The sequence below is a fragment of the Pecten maximus genome, chromosome 8 (genome assembly GCF_902652985.1).
Source record: "Pecten maximus chromosome 8, xPecMax1.1, whole genome shotgun sequence".
Taxonomy (NCBI): Eukaryota; Metazoa; Mollusca; class Bivalvia; order Pectinida; family Pectinidae; genus Pecten; species Pecten maximus.
This window is the reverse complement of record NC_047022.1, coordinates 9,916,024-9,938,232: the sequence shown is the minus strand read 5'-3', so window position 1 is coordinate 9,938,232 and position 22,209 is coordinate 9,916,024. Positions and strand designations below refer to the sequence as shown.

Here is a 22,209-nt window from a genome sequence, read left to right as displayed (position 1 = left end):
CTCATCCTTTTAGGGCTCGTCAGTGATGGTAGGGGCACCAAACACCTGTCTCATCCGTTTAGGGCTCGTCAGTGATGGTAGGGGCACCAAACACCTGGCCCATCCCTTTAAGGGTTCGTCAGTGATGGTAGGGGCACCAAACACCTGTCTCATCCCTTTAAGGGCTCGTCAGTGATGGGTGGGGCACCTAACACCTGTCCCCTCCCTTTAAGGGCTCGTCAGTGATGGTAGGGGCACGAAACATCTGTCTGATCATTTTAGGGTTCGTCAGTGATGGTAAGAAAATCGCAGATAGTCTAAACCCGGTAAAGTATTTAAGTGCGTCGTCCCTGGGGTTACGATTTTGCTAGTAACATTGTGGCATCATCGGTATTGTCACGTTTTGACTATAGCATTTAAACGTTCAGACTCAAAACTATTCATTCATTTACAAACCGGACTTCATATCCATTAAGTTACTAAAATTGTAATATTTAAAATCTTCTGTACGTTCTATAAACAATGCTGTTCCCGACATGTTTTTGATTTAACTACCATTTTGTTGCATTAGATCGCGACATTCCGTGCCTTTTCAAAGCAATATTGACGACATGCATTCTGTAAAATGAATTGATATATATATATAATTAAAATTTTTTTTTAAAGTATTGAACATTAAATGTAGCAGATGATGAGTTGCATATACTGTTTATGATATTTGAATCTAATTTGAAGCAAACAAATCAATGTAAACCACACTTATCATTTACTTACACTTGCATTACAATTATCATCAAAAGCTTCTATAAAAGTTAAATAAGTTAAACTGCAAAAATAATAAGTCAAACATAGGATAATGAAATTACAGTGTGATTCCCAATAAATTTCAATCAAGTTAAAACTTATAAAACCATTAACTATTGGCATTGACATTTAGAAAATCAGATTAGAACAGTTATTTACCATATGTGGTTTGTCCGAGACCTAACTATTTAATTTTTGCTTGGGGAATTTAGTAATACAGCACTCTATGTTCGAAAATTTCCCTAGTGATTTTGAAATAACAATTTTGGATAAATTGATACGATTAATGTGGATCAAAACTGCGAAAATAACCCCGAGGTATTATTACAATTGAATCCGGAATTACCCCTCTTGAAATCAACTTCAAGTAAGATATCAAAAGACAAAGACTTATAAACTTAATCGATAAACCTGTTACATCCTAAAAGTATTGTTGGTCCCAATCTATAATGAATATATCATACATTGCACAAATACTATGTTATAACACAATTTATACCAATTAGTTAATATTTTTATTAAATGCAATTTTATCGTGCACAAATAAGGCGCCCAGTACATTACGATGTTTCCAATGTGGCGTCGTGGACTGCCACTTTATGCGAAAAAAACGGACTTTCCCTTTGGTACCGAAATCTGTGTGAACATTTCACACTGTCTGATTGAAGGACTTATTTCACACTTTAAGTATTTTAAGTCCATCCTATCCGAGGAACCAAGTAAATGCTATATTACCATCTGTCATGTGAATGTTTCGTCTTGGACTCTTCTGATCTCCATGACAGAAATTGCTTCTTCAATGTTTCAGAACTCCCAGGGGGGCTGACAATTAAATGGTAATTGGTGACCTATTGGTTCATTTGTGGGGGCAAACAGGTAATTTGGCTATAAATCAACGGATAATGTCTAACAAGTCAAATGGATAAAAAATATTTGCCTTAGAAGCTCACATTGGGTGAGATCAACATATCAATGAGGCCCCTTGGATTGTGACGGCAAATGTGGTGTACGTATATCTCTATACTTAAGGTGCGATTTGTTTAACAGCCAATGAACAAACCACATACTGCTGCGGCATCATCATAGGGTGGGTGTCAAAACTGTGGGAAAATTTCGCGCTGACCGTGGTATCAATACTATGAGTCCACATATGTATTGTATATTCAAATTAAAAGAAGGTTATGCAAAGGCAAGCGATGAATAGCACTCTTTAGAATTAATGTATCAATAGATTCATACTGTATCGAATTATGTATATACATCTTCAACAGCAAGAGGACATCAACAGTCATTTCGTCCTTTAAGAATCTGCCATTGATTGTATGGATATCAAACCGCAGTTTAGTCCTTTTAGGGCTCGTCAGTGATGGTAGGGGCACCAAACACCTGGCCCATCCCTTTAAGGGTTCGTCAGTGATGGTAGGGGCACCAAACACCTGTCTCATCCGTTTAGGGCTCGTCAGTGATGGCAGGGGCACCAAACACCTGGCCCATCCCTTTAAGGGTTCGTCAGTGATGGTAGGGGCACCAAACACCTGGCCCATACCTTTAAGGGCTCGTCAGTGATGGTAGGGGCACCAAACACCTGGCCCATCCCTTTAAGGGTTCGTCAGTGATGGTAGGGGCACCAAACACATGTTTCATCCTTTTAGGGCTCGTCAGTGATGGTAGGGGCACCAAACACCTGGCCCATCCCTTTAAGGGCTCGTCAGTGATGGTAGGGGCACCAAACACCTGGCCCATCCCTTTAAGGGCTCGTCAGTGATGGTAGGGGCACCAAACACCTGGCCCATCCCTTTAAGGGCTCGTCAGTGATGGGTGGGGCACCTAACACCTGGCCCATCCCTTTAAGGGCTCGTAGGTGATGGTAGGGGCACCAAACACCTGTCTCATCCGTTTAGGGCTCGTCAGTGATGGTAGGGGCACCACATACCTGGCCCATCCCTTTAAGGGCTCGTCAGTGATGACAGGGGCACCAAACACCTGGCCCATCCCTTTAAGGGCTCGTCAGTGATGGTAGGGACACCAAGCACCTGTCCCCTCCCTTTAAGGGCTCGTCAGTGATGGTAGGGGCACCAAACATCTGTCTAATCATTTTAGGGTTCGTCAGTGATGGTAAGAAAATCGCAAGAAATACAGCGATAGAGACCTGGATAAGTAATGTAAAGTGGCGTACGCCCTGGACGGGTTACCGATTATTTTCTAGTATTAACATTTGTCGGACATAGTCACTATATAGTCTGTTTGAGAGCTCTGACGTTGATGTACATCTATCACGCGCTACACTAATCAGCGTATTAATACAATACAAACCGGAACTTCAATATCCAGGATAATTAAGTTGAACGACTAATTATTTTGTCTACATTATTTGTTATAAAAAATATGGCATTTGCGCATTACGTTGATAATGAAATGAATAACAATTTTTGTTTTTTATTTTCCATCTACTATTTTGTTTGCCAAAAAGCACGCGACCATGTTCCGTCTGTTCCAACGACTGACAAAAAATCTGCTGACTGTCGGTAAGGCGGGAATTTTGAATTTTAAATATGAATGATAGCATTAAAAAAAAAAATTTAAAAAGTAAAAGAAATGTAAATATAAGCGTTGAACTGTTTTTGTATGGTATGTATGATCTATTTGAATGCCAGAGCTTTGCAAGCAAACAAATTGTAATGTGGTAACACACATTATGTTGTTTGATTGCAAAGCTCTGGCATCCAAATATATCATAAATACCATACAAAACAGTTCAATGCTTAATTAACAATTGAATAAAAACACTAAATAGTATTTGCCTCAAACTTAAAGATAATGATGGTAAAGTAGTGATTCCGCATAAATAAATCATCCAATAATAACCTTATAAAAGAAGAGAGAATGGAAACAATAGACAGAAATCCAGATTAATAACATTCATTCCCCCAAGTATAGCTTACACTACCCATAAACTATTCTCAAGTTTTTTGGATTTTTTTCGGGATTCTAGAAGCCCAGACTATATGAAGGATCTGGTATATAAGTAAACCACTAATGCAGTCTTTAGAATATAACAGTCTTTGGATCTGAAATACATGAAGACTTACATGCAATCCAAAACTGTCAGAAGTAACAGGAAATTGAATTATTTTACGAGATACACGAATTAGGGACAGTGCTCTCGTATGTTCTTTGGAATGCAATATCAAGTAAGATATATCACATAAATACAAATGTATTCATATCAAACTTAATCGTGTAGAACACCTGACATCCAAAAACGTATTGGTTGGGTCCCAATGCTATAATGAAATATATCCATTAGCACTTGCATACAAAGTACCTATGTGTATAAACACATTTTATACCACAATACGCTGTGTTATTCCAGAACTTTGACCAGAGCTGCAATTGTTATTGATGTCATCAATAATCGAAAGACGTCAATTCACCGGGTCCCGGCCGTCACCTGTACACCTTATTTGTATACGCGAAATAAAACTTGGCCACGTTTCCCTTTGGTTCAAGCCGATATTATTGTGGTAGAAACAGTTCTCACGACTTGTGATTTTTGGATATGGAATTTATTTCACACTCTTAAGTTATTTTTAGCTCACCTGGTCCGAAGGACCAAGGTGAGCTTATGCCATACCGTTGCGTCCGTCGTCCGTCGTCCGTCAACAATTGACTTCTTCTTCAAAACCACTGATCAGAATTTGACCAAATTTTGTCAGAAGCATCCCTATGGGGTGTGGACTCAGAATTGTACAAATGGTGGGGCTGACCCCCCAGGGGTCTGAGGGGCGGGGCCAAAAGGGGTAAATTTGGCTCTATTAATATCAACGACTTCTTGTCTGAAACCAAGCAAAGGATATCGCTCCTATTTGCCTGGTAGCATCACTATGGGGTGAGGATTCAAAATTGTACAAATGGTAGGGCTGACCCCCTGGGGACTTGAGGGGCGGGGCCAAAATGGGTCAATATACCTCTATTGATATTAACGACTTCTTGTCTGAAACCAAGCAATGGATATCGCTCATATTTGCCTGGTAGCATCATTATGGGGTGGGGATTCAAAATTGTACAAATTATGGGGGCTGACCCCTGGTGGCCTGATGGGCGGGGCCAAATGTGGTCAATTGGGCTATATTGACATAAACGACTTCTTCGCTAAAACCGAGCAATGGATATTGCTCATATTTGCCTGGTAGCATCACTATAGGGTGGGGATTCAAAATTGTACAAATGGTGAGGCTGACCCCAAGGGGGCCTGAGGGGTGGGGCCGAGAGGGGTCAATTTGGCTAAATTGATATGAACAACTTCTCTTTTGAAACCAAGCAATTGTTATTGCTCATATTTGACTGTGAGCATCCCTTTGGAGTCGGGATTCAAAATTGTACAAATAGTGGGGCCGACCTCCCTTGGGGCTGAGAGGCGGGGCCAAAAGGGGTCAATTTAGTTAAATTGATATAACAACTTCTCTGAAACTAATCAATGGATATCACTCACATTTGTATGGTAGCATGGTCATGGGGTTGGGATTCAAAATTGTACAAATTTTAGGGTTGACCCCACCAAGGGGCTGAGGGGTGGGGCCAAAAGGGGTCAATTTGGCTAAATTGATATGAACAACTTCTTCTCTGAAACAGCTCATATTTGACTGGTAGCATTCTTTTGGGTAGGGATTCAAAATTTTATAAAGGAAGGAACTGACCTCCCGGGTGCAGAAGGCGTGGTCAAAAGGGGTCAATTGGTTTAAGCAACTTCTTTTCTGAAACTAAGCAATGGATATCACTCACATTTGTGTGGCATCATCCCTTAGGGGTTGCGCCAAAAGTCAATTTCATTTCATGAATTAATGCTTGTTTTGGCATACCTCACGTACCCATATAAAATGCCTATGATATATTGACATAGCACTACCAGTGACAAATATACTTAATCATCATTCTTGTTTCATATATCATGAAATCCAGGTGAGCGATACAGGCCCTCTGGGCGTCTTGTTTTAAAAGTTACAAAGGACAAAAAAGCTCGTGTCTTTTGTAACTTTTAAAAAATAACTTACGAGTGTGAAATACATTCCATATCCAACAACCACTCGTTGTGTAACCTCTATTTATCTACGTGACAAAACAACAGTCAAAATAACTTCATAGCACACACCCAAGCTTCTTATATAAAACGCTTCGATGAAGTAAGCAATATATATGAAATCAGAATTTTTTTCCAGCTTCAGTTCTGAGGTTGTAATTATATAAACGAGCTTCTTGACGCAAAAACTAACGACCTTGACACAGTTCAATTAGAAACAATATACTAATAACCAACACGTTTTTAGAATATCATTGGATATCTCACTCGCTTCAGCTATGTTGCAACTAAGTCTGATCAGTCAACCAAAGACACAAAGGCATAACACATGGAATGACGTAAGTGAAGCTAATAAAAAGACATAGGAAAAACTCTTAATATTAGGGTCCGAGCTTCGATCAGGTGATCTGCGACCGAACTTTCAAAAGACCAATATACATAATATAAGAAAATCAGCTAACACACAATACGAAATGGTTTGGTTTATTTTGTTTAAGGTCCTATTAACAGCCAGGGTCATTTAAGGACGTGTCAGGTTTGGAGGTGGAGGAAAGCTGGAGTACCCAGAGAAAAACCACTGGCCTACGGTCAGTATCTGGCAACTTGTCCACGTAAGTCGCAACCCAGAGGTGGAGGGCTAGTGATAAAATATCGAGGACACCTTAACCACTCGGCCAACACGGCCAATTCACAATACAAATTCTTACTGGATTTCTTCTATGACGGTGTATACAAGTAAGCTAGATAAATGAAATCAGAATGTTCTCAGTTTCAGGTTTGATGTTCAACTGTTATAATAGAAACGAGCTCGTTGACATTGAATTGAATGACGTCGTTGCTATAGCGAACGTTCAAACAGCATATACAAAAAGAACCAGATAATGTTTTGTTCGTCATATACGCTGACCAAAAGGATGAACAATGACTCTTGTACGGATTCAGTGTTTAACCTAAATATCCCATACGAAAGGACGATTAACTCAGTTATAATTTTAGAATACTTTATTGCAAGCGTTTTACACTGATAATTTTAATGCCAGTAACGTGTGGTTCTTTTCCGTAACTTTACAATGGAGACTTTCCTAATATACTTGACAGTGGTGTTTTAATTTTCCTTGTAGGGTAGCAGGTTTGATAAGCAAACAGGAAATGTCCACTATACAACAATAAATGTTATATCTAGTTCATACGTGGGACTAGATACTTAACCATATTCTTCCTTATTCCTCGATTTCTAGTCCAAAACGCTTAACTGTCTAAATGGATATCATTGTGTTTGTTTGATCGATATTATCAGTGTCCCGAATGTCAGATAAACTAAAATGGCTACGCCCATCACCAGCCAATTCACGCCAAAAAAGATGTATTAAGTGAGCAAAATGTGCGTTTTTTGTGCATGTCCCTTCGGTATAACAGACACTATTTGATTTTAATCATTTTTTTATTAGAATCAAAATAAAACATAAACTTGATAATAACAGATAATAAAAAATAAATTTGTACAGGGTGTTATAGTAAATTTCGTTTACTTTGTTTTGTTTCTTTGTTTACTTTGTTTTGTTTACTTCGTTTACTTTACTTTGTTTACTTTACTTTGTTTACTTTACTTTGTTTACTTTACTTTGTTTTGTTTAATTTGTTTTGTTTACTTTGTTTTGTTTACGTTGTTTTGTTTACTTTGTTTTGTTTACTTTGTTTTGTTTACTTTGTTTACTTTACTTTGTTTACTTTACTTTGTTTTGTTTATTTTGTTTTGTTTACTTTGTTTTGTTTACGTTGTTTTGTTTACTTTGTTTTGTTTACTTTGTTTTGTTTACTTTGTTTACTTGCGTCTTGGTGCCTGACTATACCGATCAATTTTTATGTCGTTGTTTTTAAACATCGAATATTGTTTTGTGCATGTACACAGGTATGATCAGTTTCGTCATTTAACGTCAGGCAATTTAATTACTGTAAAACTGGTTATTTCTGCTGTGGTTAATTTCGCAATTTCGATATGTAAACTTTACGCGTGGAGGTAATCTTATTGATCAATCCACCTTCGTTTGCAGATCGGGAAAACGCAAATTGATATAGAAATGATACGCGTTGGGGAATTTTCGCGATCAATTAGCGTAAATTTCCCCCTCGCGTCAATTTCCACGTTTACAGTGCATTTAATTGAGATAAAGATAAGATAATTTCTAAACCCAATGTTTCTTTCTTTTCTCTTGGTACTGCAGTGTAACATCATAACAAGGGTTGATAGTTGTGAGTAAGAGTTTAAAGTAACATAATTATATAGATACTTAACAAAGTTGTTATAGGGAGGACGATGGAATTGGGAGTTAACTTATGTTTTTTAGGATAATAAGATACAATTAACAAAGACGATAGAGTGAGGATGTCGAATAGATATTTATAATAACAGTGACCTCAATGATGACCCCAGGAAACCCAAATATTCCCAAAAGATGATTGTTATGAGTAAAATGTTCATGGGAAAATTAATGAAGTCGATAAAGTAAGGACATCGAAAATCTAGTTTTTGGTAGCAGTATCGCAAATGTAGCTATAGAACTGACAGCTTCAGTTTTGACCTCATGTGGATTATGGTATTTGGTAGACGATAATGTGATTAATAAAATCTGCTAAGCATGGACTTCAAAAGGATGGGTTTCCAAGTTGACCTCTTTTTTTATTTTTATTTTCTTTTGGTGGTGGGTTGCCCCTAATGTTTTAGCAATTAACAAGGAAAGCCAGGGGGTGTCTCGCCTATATAGATTTAAGACATAGACTGCATTTTTTTGTGAACATGATCCATTTGATATATCCTGAACTATCAACATAGGCAATATAAATTTGGTGGTTTATTTTCTAATGGTTGCTGGCATGGTTCTGATTTGTGCTGATTTCGAATATACTTCTTGTAACACTTTTGATAAATGTATGCACGTGCTGGCCCTTTCCTTGCAGAAATTCATTTAAACGTACGAACTCATTCATAATCAACTGATTTTTTTCATTCATGAAATATATAGTATTACCTTCAAACAGTTTCAATACATAATTGGATCAAAAATTAATAAGTTAGGACAATCTCATATGTTAGGCTTCAAATTCGAAACAAATTATACATGTAACTACATACATATTTTTACGCAACATACTGTTGTTTAGAAATAAATTATTAAGACATATTTTTATTTAAAGATCAGGAAAGCAAATTTTTGAGAGGATTGTCTTTTCATTTTAAATCCTGAATTGTAAACGTTGAAACTACGACCATAACGGGAAATATAAAAACCAAAATTTGGTTGTGTGAATAGTGTAAAATAAATCATAGAACAACATAAGTATAGAAGTAGAGCTACGAAAGAAATGAGAAGGGAGTTGGTCCCAATGTAAGATTAATTTTAGAATATTTAAATCATCAATGAAGTCAGTAGAGCGATGATGGCGAAAATCTATTTATAGTAACGGTGACCTCATTTTGGCCTTGGGTTATTGAAGGGATGCGTCATGAGTAAGCGTATGAAAGGTAGGGTTTCAATATGGCATAAGAAGCAATTACTAAAGCTTACATATGCTATTGGCAGCCTCCGTAGTCCTACGTTTCCAGATAGGCATTCAAGTACAAACACATATATTAGCAAGAATATAGCGCCCATTTTGTGTAAAAGATGAACAAAATGTATGGCCTTAGGGGAAATGCTACAATATCAATTCTTTGTTTTTTTGTTTTTTTCAACTTAACATGAACATGCTGATAACACCATGTTAGATATTATACATCAAAGTTAGAAATTACAATTATGAATATATTGTCAACAGGAGATGAAAATATGATGGATTTTGATGTTCCTTTTCCATTAAGCAAATATTTCTGGAAGTCCAAAATAATGCTTCCTATGGTAGTCCATTTTTAATTGTGGAAAAAATCATCTCCAGACAGCATAAAATAAGTTTCCCCGAAATAGGAATTAGGAGTTTTATGCAAAGTAATTCATTTCAATGGTCAAGTCATCTGTCATCCTTTTTAAACGAACATTAATGTTCGGTTATTGCCATCAAGAACTGGACTGAGAAATATGACCATATTTGGTAGCCACATTCACCAATACGCCATCTACTGTCTGTTTCAATGAAATATGGCTGCCCCCAAGCCTTACGCTTCAAATAATTTACTGGCAAAAACATCTTCGTTTTATGTAGTAGTTTTACCGAAAATGTTGAAATGTATTCAGTAGATGTTTTCAAGATGCATACGATTTGAGAAATACATAACGCTAGCGAAATGTGAAGACTAAATGAACCTGAACTTTGCGAATAACTCCAGGTCAATATATTTATGTAATCAAATATTGCGCAGGCGCATTCGTCTCAGGATGATTAGAAAGTTTTGCTCTTCCGTGTTCATTCCAAAACGGCTGACATTATAGCATAGGTCTGCAAATATGTCCGCGATTTACTTAAATGTGTAATATATATTCTAGAATGTTACATCATTATCAACTAGATGAGTATTGGTATAATTTAGAAAAAAAATATATCAATAACGGCATACGAGACGATACATTGTATCATACTATAGGTACGAGACGATCATTGTATGTTACTGTACATGTTTGCGAGAAAGGTACTGTAGATACTAGGTGGCATTTGTGGTCAGGGTGACTGGTCATAGCGTTAACATTGTCATCGATTTCCATATTCCATTTTCCTTTGACGAAAACGACCAATAAATCAAATGCAAATGATAATATCTTGTTGCCATGTGCACGGGATTGGTTGTTGTAGGCGATACTTGGAACGTATTTACTGTTGTAAGGGAGGTAACTGCAAGATTACGGAATTCAAACGTTAAACCAATTTGATTGGTCGATTCTTCCATGACTTTGGCAATGGGTTTACAATCGAAGTGACAGATAACTACGGCAATATTCAGATGATATCAACAATAACATTTTTAGATACGTGTGGTTGGCAGTTGGCATGTTTAAAATGAACAATTATATAGCTTGTTTTTATTTCGGCAAAGTCTAGAATATTTACTGAAACGGACCACAGGTGAAGCAGACTTGGAAATACGGAAACGAAGAAAAATGGAATGGGGCTTAATTATAATATAAATTGGCATTATTTTCAGAGAATTGACCCACATATATGTTTTTCAATGCCTAATTGTATCATATGTAAAATATTAGAGGTTTACGAATTTTAAATTAATTTTTCATTTGCGAATCGCGGCCCGACTGTCGTTAGAGTTGAATTACCGAAATGGCCGATAGTGGACCCAAATCGATATTTTAACGAGAGAATGGACCCAATATAGGATCTATTAATCTTTGGTGTGTGTATAGAGACCATATGCATTTTTTTCCTTTACCTGGAAGTATTTTGAAAGAATTTGCAAAATACCGAATTCACGATCAAATTTTCGATTGTGACGAACTACTGAGACGGTGTTAAGTTCATGTTAAGTCAATCTGATTGAAATCAGCTGTTACATATGTACATATGGCTACGTTTACTATGCAATACGTCTACGTATTTTGTTTTCAAAGACGGAAAACGGAAATCCGGATTATCTAAAAACAAATGCAAAAAGACTTGTGATATTCACTTAATTTGATATTCAGCCATTAATTTTGTTTTGTTCTGTGGAACTTGTGTTATTTTTCAAACAAATTCATTTTGATAATTTGTTAATTTAGAACGTTCATCAAGTCATGATCAAGACTTGAAATTCTCGCTACACCATACTTCAAACACAGTAATCAATGAATTGATAAATTGAAAATTAAAGTCGAGCAAATGAGTTAATATTTACCTAAATAATTTTTCAATATACAACACATGTTCAGATGACTATTTGTGCCATGCTGTTACAAGATTCCAGTTACAATTCTAAAAGTCAAGCAAATGAGTTAATATTTACCTAAATAATTTTTCAATATACAACATATGTTCAGATGACTATTTGTGCCATGCTGTTACAAGATTTCAGTTATAATTCTAAAATTGAATTAGTATGTAAATATATTTTATACTGTCAATATCCACAAAGCGAGTGTAGTCTACTGTACTCAGTCATGCCGGTAGATAGCGGTACATATACGTACTGCTTACATCTAGTGCTTACTTGTGTGAACTATAAATCAATACCAAAAATGGTTAATATATTTCTATATATGACTTCACAAATTATGCGGTGTCTGAAGATCTGAATGAAGTGAATAAACAATGTATAAAATTATTTTCATGAAATATTCAAGTCATAGATCATTCTTTTTTTTAATACTGATTTCAGGTCCATTTTTGTAATTCAACTATAACGGCAATTAAAATACTTCTCGTTTTTTTTTAAGCCGGAAAACGGAAATCCGGATTATCTAAAAACAAATGCAAAAATACTTGTGATATTCACTTAATTTGATATTCAGCCGTTAATTGTTATTTGTAGTTTTATAACTTTTGATATATTGTGATTGATTCTCTATATAATATTGCTGTGGAACTTGTGTTATTTTTCAAACAAATTCATTTTAATAATTTGTTAATTTAAAATTTTCATCAAGTCATGATCAAGACTTGAAATTCTCGCTACACCATACTTCAAACACGGAGTAATCAATGAATTGATAAACTGAAAATACAACAAATGTTCAGATGACTATTTGTGCCATGGTTTTACAAGATTGCAGTTACAATTCTAAAATTGAATTAGTATGTAAATATATGTTATCCGGTCAATATCCACAAAGCGAGTGTAGTTTACTGTACTCAAAGTCATGCCAGTAGATAGCGGTACATATACTTACTGCTTACATCTAGTGCTTACTTGTGTGAACTATAAATCAATAACAAAATGGTTCATATATTTCTATAAATGACTTCACAAATTATATGGTGTCTGAAGATCTGAATGAAGTGAATAAACGATGTATTACATTATTTTTATGAAATATTCAAGTCATAGATCATTCTCTTAAAAATATTGATTTCAAGTCCATTTTGGTAATTTTACTATGACGGCAATCAGGCCTAGAATGGCGAATAAACCCTTAATATTTTACATATGATTAATTTTGACATTGGAGAACATATCATTGTGTCCATTCTCTAAGCACTGGTAGAATGTACAGAATAGAGCTTCATAAATATATTCTCAAAATTACTAATTACCCCGGTAAATATAACATTTTACATCAACCTCCCATGACTGATGATTAAACTCGCAAATCTCCCGTGTCATTCCAATTTTGATATGTGTAAATATATACAGTACTGTATATATATAGTTATAGATATGGAATGCTTCACAATTTGCATACAGTTATGGAATATTATAACACCCCCAAAAATGTTCTCTCCACATAAAGGTGTGATTTGTGCAATTACATTGCTGAATTGTGTGGTTCAGTATGATTGGATGATCAACATTGGAAAAGGACAATAAATAGGGAATGTGTCGTCCCATCGAATGGACTGTAATCTTTGTGATCAGGTTTGAAGTTGAAAATGAATCTTGAAGTTTTCTTTTCCTGTTTGCTGAATTATTCGATGAAGATAGTCTTTATCTGGTTATTATTCTTTATCACATTGTTAACAATACTGTAATTATACCAGAAGTTTATCTTCTCATTTACAGATTGATTAACATCAAATGATTCCTGAACAAAAGGAGTCAGGTTTTTTTGTTTTGAAGTACCATAAATGCTTGAGTACAGTTTCAATAGAATAATTCTTAATTCGGGCCTTGATTAGCAGCTCTGGTTTTGGTTTTCAGTAATTCTTTATGTTTGTTTCATCATATTAAGTTGAAATATAACTATGTATGCCAAACTAACGATGGAACTAGCCTAAATTTAGTGCATATTAGAAGTTGGCATCAATAAGGTCACAGAGTCCTGGCTGTATTATAACTGATGATGCCTTCCCGAAAGAAAGAAGACATCTTTTATTTTCATCGATCCAAGATAGATCAACAAACTTCCAATTTCAATTAGGACCTTACAGAAACATGCATGTGTACAATCAAATCAGAACAGCTGCAAACATTTCAAATTATTTGCAATTAATTCCTTAACCGATATCAGTAAATTTATCAACTTAAAACTTAGAAGATTACTGATTTTGCATTAAACAATAATGTTCGTTTACAGTACTTCCAGTACTTTGATTTAATTAATTCAAATGAGGTTAAACCTGTATTTTTTAATTTAAATCACTAATGTAATGCCACAAATATGCTTATGTAGTCCACCTCATCTCATCTCCGATTCGACTCTGTGTCCGTACCAGGAAAAACTGGTCGGAAGCTGTCAAGAAGTGTATTTTTTCCCATTCAGATGAAATACTCCCAGTTTTGGGTTTATCTTCTATATAAGGACCACGTAACCAAATCTAAAATAGATTGTGGGTTTTCCCCGTTCAAACTGAAAGAACTTTTAACTATTCTATTTACAGGTTTGCGAGATGATATACTTCAAAATTAGGGCTACTTGACCAGTGTTGAAAACTCCATTTAAGCAGGACAGTTGTAAACGTTAACATTATCGTCTATGAGAAATCATTTGGTTCCGTGGGTCCTTTAGGTAGCGGAGGAGATATCCCGTAAGGGAGATATCACCATCCTCTATTCTATAACAGGGTATTTCGCAGTCATACAGACCTCAGTTGAAAGTCTCGCTTGCATATTTAAGCAGTTATACGGGAAAAGATTTCAGGTATTTGACTGACCGTGTCTACATTGGCAGTGGCAATGCAGGGTTAACTGACTGAACACCCACTGGGCGCCATCAAAGCAAATGTTGCACACTAGAACAGAGAACGAAGCCGACCTGGTTTGCACGGAGTAGATTCACTAAAGTTAAGCATGATTATATAACTGAGAGAGTCCGGATAAGGCCCAGTTAAACTACTATAGAAAAGAAAGAATTTTAGGGCTACAATATTTTACCGATGGGACTAGGATCCAGATTAGACAGAGTCCAGTCTAGACACAGTCAGCTGTAATCGGTAAATCGCTGTTTAAAACCAAGACATTTTAATAAAATTGTCTGGATCAGCTGTGTACATTGTTTTGTGATATTTAACATTGCAGTAATCTAATGTGTTGAAGTCTGTTTTGCCTGTTTGTTCATCATTCCGAGTCTGACGAAGGTCAGCAATCTTGATTAAGGCGGCTGGGCTGTCAGAAAGTTTTCTGCATGACCCTTCAGACGATTTGATGGCTTGACTTGTGTTCCCCAACAGTTCGTGACATATCCTGACCAGACTGTCCAAGATGGGATAGTGACGTACGCCGTAGATAGCGTCGGTTCGTAAAGCTATAAGATCATCGAGCATTGTCTGTGACTGGTCGATGTCACCAAGTCTGAAGGTAGACAACACAAGAAGAAAGATTGCGTACGGCAGTAGCGGGAGAGAAATATCGTTCGCGTTTCTATCAACCACTTCAAATAGTTCTGGGGGATATAATTTATTTGACGTTTTGTCAATAATGTATTCATGTACGAAAGAACTTTTAGCTTTTTGTAGCAGTGTGTATCCTTTACCACACATCTCCTCTTCGTATCCCACATCGTCCCTATCACCATGACTCTGTAATAATCCGCCTTTTTGACAGGCGAACACCACACAACTTGCCACTTCCGAGGCTTTGGTGTAACAACCAACATTGTAGTAAAACGTTGCCAGTGATAACAGTCCACTACTGACATCTGTGGCTGACGACAAGTGAAGTAACCGTTTGTTTCTTCTGATTTGCCTGTAGGCAGATTTATTGCTAGTACCGTTGGTCGGGTCTGCAATGTAGCTCCTACAAATACTTCTTCTGATGACATGAATAAAGTAAAGCACTGCTGTATCACATAGGCTGTCATCGGGCGTATTCAGGAATACTCTCTGGACTAACTTCAAGGCATCTGCAATATCGATATCTACTAAGTTACAATACAAATGGAAATGCGACCAGATGTATTCATCATGATAAGCTTCCCGAAGAACGTCTCCTGGCAACTTATTCCTTTTATCATGACCTATGCGTTGTGGAACTGTGGAACGAAGACAATCAAATAGGCATGTCCAGCCTTTATCATAGTATCTTTCCAGCACGTTCAGTAGTCTATTTCTGTTATCCCCCGTAACATTGGAATGAAACAGGTTGTTAGCAAGCACAAAGTAATTTGGCAAGTATCCGGTCTGTACACATTCCAGTAGTATAGAAAAACAATACCAAAAACACTTAACAATGTTGTCGTCCACCCACATAGACGGTCTATGTTCTATGGCATGAAAAACAATTGTCTTCATAAAATAGGAACAAAGCAGTTCACGTGTTGACGGATTGCTTTCAATGCACTCTTTCAGGAAAATTTTTAACAAGGCATACGTTTTCAATTGTACGTGATTGAACGACCAGACAAGAGATTTTTCGGCTCGTGCAAAAGAAATCCTCCATTGCATTGCGAAGAGTCTAGAATGTTTGTCACCAATTGCAACAGCGTGGCAACCATTTTTCACAATTTTGTTGACTAATTGTCTGGATGGCCATGAACAGTCTTTGGTACGATTTCTGAAGTCGCTTTGTTCTAGCCATGACTGGCAGTGGAAACAGTTTGCATAATCGATTTCCAAGTCATTAATAACTTTTGTTGAACAGGGACCGTGTGGGTAAGAACCTATCTCTACAGTGTTATCTCTGAACTTCTCGCTAGACAAATACTCTGAGCCTCTGAAATCAGTTATTGAGTTCATGACCACGTCGTTCATAAGCACACCTCTCCGTTGAAGTCTGAGTAAAGTATGCCCAGGCCTACAGTCAGTGTTATCCATGACCAGAATAGTTTTACTGGCATCTCTTTCTGCTATTTCATCGTGCGGTTGAATTACATTGACGTTATTGTTTATAACCATGCAATCCTCGTCAGAACTTTGGAAGTTTAATCCCTCTGCTGCAGAGCCAGTAAATACAGGCTCAAAACCTTGTGGAGACATTTCTGCGTGAACCGATTTCTCGTTTAAATATTTAAGTAAACGCCTGACTTTGACTTTCTCCTCAGAACCAACACCATGATGCTCATCAAGATGATTACAAATCAACTGGGACGCATCCTTTGGATCCATTACATTGATGTTGTGGAGTATCTTCCTGGCAGCCCCTTATTGACTCAACCTGAAAATAGAAGGTCAAATTTGAATATAAGCATTCCAATTAATTACGATTGCGTTAATTGTAGTTTATACCGTATATCGGGTTTTTTAGCGAGTGTCTAATTTTCGCTATTTTCGCGAGCAGACTGGTCGCGAATTTTAAGATATCGCTAAAATTGGTCACATTTTACTGTAAGAGTTAGCTCCCTTGTAGGGGTGTTGTCATGAACCGATCACCTGTTTACACATGCCGTATATAGGTGTTTTTAATTGGCCGTGACTCGGCTGAACTGTTTTATTCAATTAAAATGTACTCACAGTTGACCATATGTTTTGTCCTTTGTATAGATATTTATATATTTGTATATTTGAAATCATAACGAGAGTGACATAGCCAAGTGAAACATGGCCATGCTACGATTTGTAACCGTTACATGGAAGGACAAAGAAAATCTGGTCAGGGACATACCTGAGTTTGCTGAAGCAAACAAACGTGTAGATAAATTATTATTATTACTGTACTTCTTCGTTTTTGTTGTATATGACACATATGTACGCTAAAATTTGAATTACACGTTGTGAAAACGCTAAAAAAAAAAAAAAAACGCTAAAAATAAAACGTGTCATTTTGTACAGAAAACGCGAAATTTGGCATACGCTAAAAAAACCGATATACGGTATATGTTGTTTTATCCAGCAAGTGCGATGGGTGCGCTATATCAATGTAATAGGGTCATGGATTATACATTAGCTAATAATATGTATCTGTAATGAAAAGTTTTGTTTATATAACTATTATTGATTACAGGTAGTTACTGTCGTGTCCGTCCAAATAGTAAAACGCTCGTGTTACGTTTTCCCTGTGCGCGAGTACTTTATCTGTGGGTGCATTTCGTAGTAAAAGTAATGTACATGTTTGTGTGTATTTGTGTACGTAAGTAGTGGTCACTCGGAATAGACATGTGACAGTTCTGGTGGACTTGATTGACAGGAAGTTGCTTCCGTATGGCTTTAGTATAAACATCCCTCCAGTTAAAGGAACCGCTGACCGTTCCAGGTGAAGGCTATATGACATTGAGTGGCTTCCTTGGACCTAAAGAGCCTCGATTGTGGTTGTCTTTGGGTAAAAAAAACTTTGTGAATGAAGGAATAGTGCAAATGCTGAGAGTATAACGTCAACTTACTAGCTTATACAAGCATGAAGTTTCCTTTGGCCTAGTTGTATGATGTTTTCCTTCAGTGAGAAAGGTCGCTGGTTCGAGCGCAAAAGCGGACAGGTTACTTTTTATTACTCCTCTTAATATTTATGTTTTCTTGTGTTTGTAGAAGAATGTTTGTCCACTCTTTTAGGTCTTAACTAGTAAGCCAGTTTTATTTGGATTCATTTGTGTTAAAAATTTTTAATATGAATGATCAAATTATGAAAGTGTTTTAATGATCTATTGAATGATTTGCATTTTTTATATACTGGTATACGTGCATATTGTTCTGGATGATATATATATATGTAATGCTAATAAAACATACATTTCTTTTGGATATTTCAACAAGAGTTCCAGAGCAACATAGGACCTGCATTCAAGATGATAATGTTCAGGCCGAGAAATTTTATAACGATTACTAGTGACACTTGAGATATATAGGTTGGGGTCGTTCTAAACTGTTATGTGTGTGTATGGACATGACTCAACACAGAGCAACAGTAATACCGTGTATTCACTTGAGGTAATTTACATCAATGTTTACATGCCGCCATGCCAGTCGGAAGAGTCGCTATAGTCTATATCACATAAGTGATTGTAGTCCGTTTCAATAAACTAGTACACAACATAAACAATCCAACATTTAAAAGTCTTAACCGGATATTTAATGCAGTTTCGCAACAATGCAGTAATATGTGGTCGCTCAAATTACCGGCAACTTTTGTACAACCTGGTCTTGACAGCCGGTAAAGGAGCTGTGAATATTTATCTTTAACCCTGATTAATATTGACAATGAATACAATCTAAAACGCGTATGTTTCAGAAACAAACGTTATCCAGGGCTTGTATCATACCTGTGAACTAACATTAGGCATTTGTAACTGAAACCGAGGCTACTACCATAACTGTAGTCAACACTTTGTACTAAAACTATACATGTGATAAGTGTGTGTTGTAGATTATATTATGACTTATACAATACTTATGGTCTGTATTATGGCTATTTGTATATAATTTCTAGACTATACCAGTTGTCAGCATTATAGATTATCAGGAGATTATTACTAGACCTATGTCAGTATTGTGAGTATTATATGTAGTACCGAGACTGGTACTTGGTATATGTGTACAATCCAGAGGGGCTAATACTATACTTGTGCTGTGTTTAACCCTATATTGTCCATTGAGTAACATATGTATTTCAAACTGACGCCTCTCCTATGCATTAAACACGAATACGTTTTGTATACGTTTGTTCTGTATACGGGTATTTGTTATAAATTCTTAAGCCTCTGGTGTATCATGGATCTGTCGTTTGTGTTGTCAATCAAGTTTGTTTTATATATATTGATAAAATGCCTAGGACAAATCTAATTATATACTGGAATACCTGATATTTTTCATTTCATACCGTGTACGTTAAAAAAATTACATGACTATGTAAGAAAGCATAGCATTACGCAGTATATTCAAAGGGAATAATTGAAGAATGTTGATACATTGTACTGTTATAACAACAACGGAAATAGGGAATTCGTATTAAGTGGGTATTCGAAGGATCTGTTTTTATCTTTTTCTGGAATAAAACTGAATCACATTATTAAAATTGAACTTGTCCATTGACATGGCGTTGAAACTGATGACGTCATGGCCTAAAATCAATGGATAGTCTTTCACACACATACTCATTGAGCTAAGGATGAAAATTGCAATATAAGATTTAACAGTTTTTCTCTGGATATCTAACACTCATACATTTGTACTGATGATCTGAGTAAGATACCGTCCTGTACATTACTTTGGTTGTAACTACATACCCTGTTTTTAGGTCTTTATAATTATGTAAACTTCGTCTCTCAACTTCTCATGATAATCCTCAGCTTTTAACCTCCCTTTATGATTATTCAAATATCTTTGTCTACACTTTAGACAAACAAAACAATAATATTCGTGACGCTTGTATTGTTTAGTGAATCACTTGGTTGTGTTTTATCTGATAGAATTACCTACAGATTGATAATATCTAGGCTCACAGTACACCTGCATAGTGTATAATGGGCTCTGTGCTAATTCATTAGTTTAAATCATGTCCCTTCTCGTTTAATCAATTATCAAAATTGCATTACTGATGTAAATTTGTTCCGCATGGATAAGCATTTTTAAAGCAATGATATCAGATATAGCTACCATATAGCCGGTTGTTTAGGCGGGTCATAAATTTCGCGATTTTCATTGAAGACAAATGAATAAAATTTTAACGAGTTAACGATATGGCTATTGGAGAATATCTAGTTTTCGCGAACCAATAGACACTTGTTCTGAATGTTTTGCAGTGTATATTCTCCTCTATGCTTTATTTAGCATAAAAACACCAGTGTATGTTTTGACAAGATTTAAGAAGGATTTATGCTTATAAACGCAGGTATTGGGTATAAACGTATCAGCTTTGCTTTACAAAGTAATAAATCATTAGTTATATGCACGTAATAATATATTCTGAACAATTGTCGAATCCATTTAAGTTTTTGTATATCAATAAATAATAATGTGTATAAATTCCTGACCAAAGCAAGAAACGATAAAATGTTATCATTGCTTTTTTGGAATGGTACATAATATAACAGTGAAAAAGTCTACAAAATCGATTTTTTGAAAAGTGTCTTTTAGGTCTTTTAGGAAATCAAGAAAATAAAAGAAAATCATGTTTTAATCTTCTTTGAAGTGTAAGATCTAACGATTGTGTAATGATATAGAATTCAACAGGGCACGATTCTGAATACGATAATATCCCGAATATATCATGATTTTCACAGAAAAATAGTCACAACACGAATGATTTCAGGAAGTAAATATGAAACTCTATCATTCAATTCCCCCTTTGTGTGTGTGTGTGTGTGTGTGTGTATTACTTGTGTGCATGTGTAAGCAGTCAAACCTATAAACGAATACGATACGTTGAATTGTATATGGAAATAAGACTACCAACTGCCAATTGTATGCCATGTCAGTCCATAACGAGTTTAGCCAGTTCAGTACCGACGACAACAAGACGACACCGACACTTCAATCACATTTTATAAGTAACTACTTACTTAGTTGTTGTCCTCCGTCATATAAATCCTAAAAATTACAACCTCCATTTTCCAGGGGCAGCAAATACTTATCAATTGGACCAACATACCAATTATCTCCACACTGATTGTTCTACGTCCTACCTAGATCGGGTATACCCATTATATACCCAGTATTGTTCTATACACGGAATCAGTGCACTGTTGTGTAACACCTCCTCGACTCGTTATACAATTATATTATGTGTTTATACAGTCCAAAACGAAACAGGAATTTCCAGTTTACCCGTCACAGTGGAAATTTCTATATCTCTTTTCTGTCCCCAGATCAATTACTTTTAGCTTGGACAACTTTAGCGGCAAACCATGAAAACATCTTAACCTAACATTTTTGGTAGTTAGACTTACATAAGTATTGATCACCAAACAACAAAGTGAGAGTGATTTGTTTGAGGAGATATTAGAGCATACATGTTTATCTCACACACCGGTATCTTGTGGTCTTTCCTGTTTCTCCAGTAGCGCTTGATGAACCATGTGAGAAACCACAAAATGGCTGCAGAGATATTGTTCTCTACACCGAGCAGTTTATTGATGGTGTGATCGTGTTCTGTACACCGAGCAGTTCATTGATGGAGTGATCGTGTTTTGTACACTGAGCAGTTCATTGATGGAGTGATCGTGTTTTGTACACTGAGCAGTTAATTCATGGAGTGATCGTGTTCTGTACACCGAGCAGTTCATTGATGAAGTGATCGTGTTCTGTACACCGAGCAGTTCATTGATGGAGTGATCATGTTCTGTTCACCGAGCAGTTCATTGATGGAGTGATCGTGTTTTGTATACCGAGCAGTTCATTGATGGAGTGATCGTGTTCTGTACACCGAGCAGTTCATTGATGGAGTGATCATGTCCTGTACATCGAACAGTTCATTG

General features: G+C 36.2%; 1 protein-coding gene across 1 annotated transcript; it reads right to left on the bottom strand.

The window, feature by feature from the left end:
- Positions 1–14,875: 14,875 nt before the first annotated feature.
- Positions 14,876–16,972, bottom strand: LOC117332106. Its single transcript, XM_033890990.1, has one exon. The coding sequence runs from the start codon at positions 16,970–16,972 to the stop codon at positions 14,876–14,878; it is 2,097 nt and encodes a 698-aa protein (XP_033746881.1).
- Between the last annotated feature and the right edge of the window lie 5,237 nt (positions 16,973–22,209).

Bases quoted from the DNA above. Each gene is read 5' to 3' on its own strand.
- LOC117332106 (XM_033890990.1), bottom strand. From the start codon at position 16,972: ATGGATCCAAAGGATGCGTCCCAGTTGATTTGTAATCATCTTGATGAG.